General features: G+C 32.6%; 1 protein-coding gene across 2 annotated transcripts in view; it reads right to left on the bottom strand.

The window, feature by feature from the left end:
- The window catches only part of LOC107710422 (beta-taxilin-like), a 9,299-nt gene extending 2,517 nt beyond the window's left edge, over window positions 1-6,782 (bottom strand). The window contains exons 1-8 of one of the 2 annotated variants that reach the window (XM_016515190.1): window positions 6,696-6,782; window positions 4,647-4,872; window positions 4,440-4,531; window positions 2,974-3,144; window positions 2,352-2,546; window positions 909-1,028; window positions 641-715; window positions 464-556 (exon numbers count right to left, since the gene is read on the bottom strand). In XM_016515190.1, coding sequence (XP_016370676.1) covers window positions 464-556; window positions 641-715; window positions 909-1,028; window positions 2,352-2,546; window positions 2,974-3,144; window positions 4,440-4,531; window positions 4,647-4,854 — 954 coding nt within the window. In that variant the 5' untranslated portion in view covers window positions 4,855-4,872; window positions 6,696-6,782. The remainder of the gene's footprint in view (window positions 1-463; window positions 557-640; window positions 716-908; window positions 1,029-2,351; window positions 2,547-2,973; window positions 3,145-4,439; window positions 4,532-4,646; window positions 4,873-6,695) is intronic. The other variant, XM_016515191.1, reaches the window with a different exon arrangement.
- Between the last annotated feature and the right edge of the window lie 908 nt (window positions 6,783-7,690).

Genomic DNA, 7,690 nt, shown 5'->3' with positions numbered 1-7,690 from the left:
ATTTGGCCGAGATACAACTATTTGAAAATCTGGAATCTGAGGGTGTAAAAAAATCTAAATATTGAGAAAATCGCCTTTAAAGTTGTCCAAATGAAGTTCTTAGCAATGCATATTACTAATCAAAAATTAAGTTTTAATATATTTACAGTAGGAAATGTACAAAATATCTTCATGGAACATGATCTTTACTTAATATCCTAATGATTTTTGGCATAAAAGAAAAATCAATCATTTTGACCCATACAATGTTTTTTTGGCTATTGCTACAAATATACCTCAGCGACTTAAGACTGGTTTTGTGCTCCAGAGTCACATTTGTGTTTAGTTTTAAGTTTTTCACCTAATTAATTTCAGATTTATTTCAGTTTATTTATTTTAATTAACAGAATTAACAGGGGGGGTATGTATGAGGAAGGTATAAAAAAATTTGAAGAACATATTTTATTATTTCAGAGATATACACCTTGTCCATGTCCTGTTTGAAGCTGGCATACACATTGTGGCTCTTAGACACCGTTCCTTGGAATTCATCAAACTTCTCAGAATATACTGCAAGCTGACAGAAAAGGAATTTGTTAATTTCTGAACAAACATGATTTGAGAGAACAATAGTGATGTGTATTATTTGATGTAAATTTACCTGAGCCTTCATGTCAGTCTCTTGTTCTTTCAGAAGTTTAACCTGTATTTTGGCCTCTGCAGTCTTCTTCAGTAACTGGAGAAAAATAATAGATCGGAAGTAAGTAAACAATCCCAGAAAACAACAGTAAACTTATTTCAGGAGTTACCTGCATTGCACATTGGCAGTAATGCATTGTTTATACTTCACTGGACTCAAACTAGCAGAAATATAATTTGTGCAATAAAAATACATTTTATTATATGAAATCTTGAGATGTTTTACTCACATGTTCCTTCTCCAGCTTGTGTCTCTCCTCAGCTTCTTTGAGCATCATGTTGGCCTTTGTGAGTTTTGTCTCCAGTAATTTCTGCTGCAGGTCTCTGTGCTTGAACACTTTTTCAAGATTCTGCATGAAGGCCAAAACACAACTTCTCAGTCTTTATTAAATGTATTTATTGCTATACACATGCTATTTAAAGGAATAGTTCACCCAAAAATGTAAATTTGATAAAAAATAAAAAAAAATGTACTCATCATGTAGATGAGTTTGTTTCTTCAACTGAACAGGTTTGGAGAAATGTAGCATTCCATCACTTGCTCATCAGTGGATCCTCTGCAGTGAATGGGTGCCGTCAGAATGAGAGTCCAAACAGCTGATAAAAACATCACAATAATCCACAAGTAATCCACACCACTGCAGTCCATCAGATAACATCTTGTGAGGTGTAAAGCGTCATTTTTGTAAGAAACAAATCCATTATTAAGATGAATCATCAAGGCATTTTAGGTTTTAACCATTGCTTCTGGCAAAAATAGTCCATAATCCATAATAATGCTTCCTCCAGTGAAAAGGTCCTTCCCCAGTTGTCCTCTCACATCAAAATCTACCCATATGTGCTTAGAATGGTTTTGGACTGTTTTCACTTGTAAACAGTGCTTGCCTTGATCTTTGCATATTTCTCTCCTGATTCAACAGTTTGAAGTTAAAAAATATCGTAATGGTGGATTTGTTTCTTACAAAGACTCAACCCAAATATTCAGATGTGTGCAGCGCATTTTACGGAGGACACGGACTGTTTCCTGGGAGAGTAGCCTACAATACTGATGTTCTGACAAATAATGCTGACTCAAGTACGTTTTCATATTTAAAGGATTTGCCACTGAGAAAGGCGGGGCATAGAGGAGAAACAATAATGTACAGTATGTGGAAAATAATGTGTTTTTTTAACCTTAAACCGCATAATCACATTTCATTACACAAAATCATGTTCTTTTTTAGCAACGTCATATGACCCCTTTAAAAAAAACATGCAGCTTTTTGCTTCTCAAGATGTTAACTGATGGACTGGAGTGGATTACTTGTGATGTTTTTATCAGCTATTTGGTCTCTCATTCTGACGGCACCCATTCACTGCAGAGGATCTATTGGTGAGGGATTCATTGGTAATGCAAAATTTCTACAAATCTGTTCCGATAAAGAAACACACTCATCTACATCTTGGACAAATTTCATTTTGTTTACCTTCATGTGATAAAATAACTAACACTGAAATAAAAATTAATAAAAAAAACTATATGGATTTATTTAAAAAAAGAAAATAGAAAAAAAAGAAACAAAAATTTAAATAATATATTATAACAAAATAATAATAATAATAATAATAAATGCTTTAAATGATGTGATCTCAGCCAGGTCAAACCAGAGTGACGTCCTGTAGTTTTCCCTCACCGCCTCTCGCTGGTCATATTTAGATATGAGGTCCTTGAGTTTCTCAGCCAGGTCGTTGTTCTCCTGGCACAGTTTGTTGTTTCGGCTGCTGTGCTCCTCGATCTGGGCCTGGATGTCCGTCAGCGTGCTCTGGAAATGTGTGGTGATTTCCTTCCGCTTCAGGTCATCTTCACGGCACCGCTGTAGAGTTTCCTCCTGCACCAAATTCGTGATGGTGGATACGAGTTGTTTGTCAGTGTTTTAAAGTTTTAGTAAACATAACTTTATCATTTATTTAAAATGTTTTTATTAGAGTATGAAGTCTTTCTACTTCAAAATTTCATGTTAAATTCAATGTATTGTTAGGTGTGAATTTATTAGCAATTTCTGAGTGAAAATTGTTTTAGAGTAAACCCTACAATCTATTTTTTTCAGTGTATTGTGATTTTGTATAGTAAAAAACTGGTTTCAGTGCAACTTCTTAACACTGAAGAACGTTTCAAAATGGAAAACACGACCCTTATACTGTCACATTTTTGATTTTTAATATTGATTGCAGGTGTTGATTTGTGCTCATTAGCAGATACCGGTGGTTCAAACAAGCTCAGATGTTTTAACACAATCATATCCATGATATTGTCACCTTTAGCGTCTTGTTGTGTCTTTGCAGCTCTCTGCACAGGCCTTCTAGTTTGCTGCGGGCCAGAACGGCTCGGCTGTGTTCGCTCTGAAGCTGATCCTTCTCCTTCAGCACCTGGAGAAGTTTCTTCTGCAAGACCTTCAGCTGTTTCTGGTCCGAGCGGTGCTCCTCCAACTGCAGGTTACATGTACACATAATATAATTATGATCTCTTTTATTTAAGAGAAAGCCATCTCAATATAATATATCTCAAACCATAAGCTGAAAAGCCAGCTTAGAAAGTTTTATGGAAATTACTTTATTTATTTATTTATTTATTTATGTGTTTGTTTCATTGTTTATTTATTTTACTATTATTTAAATATTTATGTAAGTTTGTTTTTTACATTGCAAAGGTAGAAAAGTTCAATTTTTATGAAAACAAAGGCAGAATATTGTTGATTATTGTCTTTAGTAGTTCAGTGTGTTTTTTGGTGAGAGCCTCTGCTATTTATTTATTTATTTTTAATTAAATGGAAATGTACAATACAAGACAGCCTAATATAGGACAACCCTAAACAAGACTGTGCTGAAATAAAATACATTTTAGAATATGAGTCAAATGCAAAGTCTTTCTGTTTTTTAATATGCTTAATATACTTAAAATTATACTTAATAAGTCACAAACATAAGTTTATTTTCTGCTCAATATTTATTATGTTTTATATAGTTAATGTACTATATAAAAAATAGTATTTATTTATTAAGATGATTTTTTATTTTTGAAATGGAAATGATATTTTATTATTTATTTACATTTAGAAATGATTTATTGGAAATGTATAAGACCGGTTACTATACACTGTAAAAAAAATTCCATGTCATTCACACAAACGCTAAACACCATCATGGTAACACACATGACACTGAAATAATGCAATAAACATTCATTTAACGACATTAGGTGTAACACACAACCCTAATATACAAAACTGATAAGAAAAAACTAAGAAGAAACATAGTTATTTCAACAAAAAAACATCAAATTTGAAATGTAACGCAGGGAATTCTGGGAATGTCAATTTACGGTTATTCACTGTAAATTATACAGTCTTTTTCACTTCCAAAAACGGTATACTACCGTAAAAATAATGTCTTTTAAAATAAGGTTTTTACTGTAGCATTTTTACAGTCTTTTACCGTTAAATTCACGGTCATTTTTTACAGTGTAGGACAATCCAAAACAAAACTGTACTGAAATAAAATAATTTTAACATAGAAGGATGCAAAGTCTCTCTATTTCTTAATATACTTAAAATGTTTTCACAAAGTCAAAAAAAGGGTTAATTTAAAAAGGGTCTGATTTTTCCAAATGCATGTGTGAATATTTACCTTTTTTTCATTTAACTATTTTTAATGAGGTAGCTTGTTAAAAAGTGTCATTTATTTTTATGTTTCAAAGGCAGAACATTGCTGATGATTGTACTCACCAGATCAGCGTGTTTTTTAATGAGAGCCTCCAGTTTCTGGTCAGGGCTTCCGAGTTTATTCAGGCTCTGCATGAGCATCATGGCTTCCTTCCCTGTGATTAGTTACACAATGTTGTTTGGTCACACAGTTTGATAGCATTAGGTAGGAAAATAATTTGATTTAATTGATCACTAATGACATTTAAAATAGAGTAACATGTGACTCACCGAGGCCTTTCAGCATCTTCTTCTCCATTTTCTGGTCTTTGGTCTTGTCTGGAACGGCCTCTTCCTCAACATCCTCAGCCACAGCTGGCTGTTCGGTGACCTGATAGGTGCTGAGGATGTCTTCCAGCTGCTGACTCAGATCCTCGGTGAGGTCATGGGTCACTTCAGCCTTGGTGTCACCGTTTGTAGACTGGGAACAGCTCTCCATTCTGATGGAAATCTGCTACTGAGAAAGGATAGAGGCAGTCAAAGATGATGAGATAAATCTGTTCGCTTTTAGATTGAAATAAGTGTGATTCTTTTCTTGTTTTGTTTCCACTTTGAAACAATTTTCACTCAGAAATTGCTAGTAAATTTCACAAACAATTCAAGAAACAGCAAGTGACACATTGAAATAAACAAGAAATTTGAACTAGAATAAAACAGCCCAATTGCTGGGTTTTTCCCTATTTTACCCAGCACTGGGTTGTATTTAACCCAGCATTTTTTAGAGTGTAATCTTTCATTTATTTGCAACTTTGAAAAATAATTTTTATACAGTGTGCTTGAGATTACACAAAATGAAAAATGTATCACAATTTTTGATATTGTTTAATGTGATGGTAATGGTTTCTGTTTTTGGAGAAATTCGTTTAACTTTTTATTTAGAAGTTAGTCTACTTTGATTAATAAAATACAACGAAATGCATCTTTTAAATATTTTTGTGAATTAATGAATTATCGAAATTCATACTTTTAATACTTTTTGTAAAAACGAAACCATTTTGTAAAATGTTAGGCATGATCCCAGCAAAAATAAACTGTTTTTAATGTTCCCATTAAGTTATGAAACCATTCTTTGTAAATGTTCTCTGGACTTTCAAAACGTTGAGTTTTTTAAATGTTGTAAAAATGTTTTTCTTAGTTATGGGAATCTTAACGAACATTCCATTTGATCATTTTGGAAAGATTATGAGGATGTTACGTTTAACATTCTGAAACAAGTAATAACATTTAAAAAAAAAAGATAGATGAACATCCAACTAAAACATTTTAGAAAAAAACATTCCATAAGTGATGCCGTTTTTGTGCTAACGTTTAAGAACATTATTAAAGAGTGCATCATTTTGAATGAACATTCTATTCCTGTTTCTGGAAGAACACTGGTTCATAACTTTGAGAGGCCCTTGCCAGAACTTTCTGAGAACATTCCCTGTTATAGATGGGATGCTAATGACATGCAATAGCAGGGACAGCAATTTTTGGTTCTAAACTAATGAACAAATTGTATACATAAGATATAATGAAGTAGAATTTCCATGATTGTATCACTATTCATAAATGATTTAAAATTAAACATACTTTAAACTTTAAAACTACAGCTTTAAAGGAATCTTTCTTAGAAAAGTTCTTGAAAATCACCCATATATGTTTAAAAGTGCACACAGTCAGATCAGATCATGAAGTGCAATGACTGCTTTATGTGTATTTGCTCTTAATCGTTTGTCCTCTGATTGTCTGTTTGTTCTGTTCATCTGGTTAAATTTAGCCGCTCTGTCCAGGCTGATAACTCCCCCTTTCTCAAGCACCTGTTCATGGCCTGGAGTCTATTTCAAGAGACTCTCAATATGGTCAACTTGTCTGTTTATTCTCCAGCATGTCAGCGTTCATGAGTGTTCAAATGATATGTTGTAAAACTGCATTGCACATTTAATAAAAAGTAAAAAAAAAATTTAATGCAAAATATTTTTATATTTCAGAATGTTTTTCTGCCTTCCAGTTGACCTACACTGAACCTTCATGCATTTGAATATATTTCCATTCCTCTTGCTCTGATATCTTCTAGGATTCAACAGACACACAAGACTTTAACACAGAAATTGAGTCTAAAAACACATGCTGTGTTACACTGAAACATGCTTTTCATGCTGAACACGTCGATATATATGTATATATATATTTACCTTTACCGTATGACAATCAAACATGCAGTCAAACCACGTTTTAAAAGCAATGAAGACAGTGCATGAGATGTTGAGTAAAGTTCAGGAGACGTGAGGAAACACTTACCAGCAGGAGCAGTGAGTGAGTGAGTGAGTGAGTGAGAGGAGCAGAAGCTCTCAGAGCGGCTGACAGGACAAACGCAGCAGCTGCGGGAGGCAGATAGACCTCAAAATAATCACGCTGAGACTCAAATCATGCTCTGTAGATTGAGAATATCTGCTTGAACATCATTGTTGTGAAATCTGCAGACATGAAAGACAAAGGCAAACATGTTTCAAAACAAATCAGAGCATTTTAGAAATTGAATATTATAATAGGAAATTGAGAATCTCATGAAATGTCAAGAAGTCCAGCTGTATTTTTATTTTATTTTTTTGCATTGTGAGATTAGTAGTTTAATATAAATTAAGCATATTTTCTCGCAGTTTCTCACTCTAATAACTTAAATGTGGGGTAAAAAATTATATGTGTGTGTGTGTGTGTGTGGTTGGTTAGTTGTATTTGTGGTTGTTTTTTTTTGTTGTTTTTTATTTTTCATCGTACAAGAAAAACACATACAAAGACATTATTAAAAAATAATATTAATATTGTTAGGATCACAGTATTGTTACCAGACATGTATGCTATGAAAGTATATGCAAACAAAATTCTTTAATTTCACAAATGTTTTGTGTTTTCCCTTTGTTTTAACAACAACTATATACAATATTATATAGTTACAGTTAATTATAACTTATAATTTATGCTTATTTAAATGATATTATAACATGAAATTGTGAATCTCATGAAATGTCAAGAATATGTCACATTTCAATTGATTGATTGATTGAGTTATTGATTGATTTTTGTATTGTGGGATTTGTTTCATGACAACTAAGTATATTTTCTTGCCATTTTCCATTATTGTCATGTAATAAAAAACAAATTCTCATGAATTTCTCATGGAAAAAATATAATAATATTATTTAAATTGTATAAAAAGTATTTGTGCAGCATGTTTGTATTCATGGTACTATACCTTCAGTCTATGCTGATTTAAATCTGCAGTATTTTGCTATTCT

The sequence above is a fragment of the Sinocyclocheilus rhinocerous genome, unplaced genomic scaffold (genome assembly GCF_001515625.1).
Source record: "Sinocyclocheilus rhinocerous isolate Xijiao unplaced genomic scaffold, SAMN03320098_v1.1 scaffold927, whole genome shotgun sequence".
Classification (NCBI taxonomy): domain Eukaryota; kingdom Metazoa; phylum Chordata; class Actinopteri; order Cypriniformes; family Cyprinidae; genus Sinocyclocheilus; species Sinocyclocheilus rhinocerous.
This window is presented reverse-complemented; position numbering and strand designations above follow the sequence as displayed.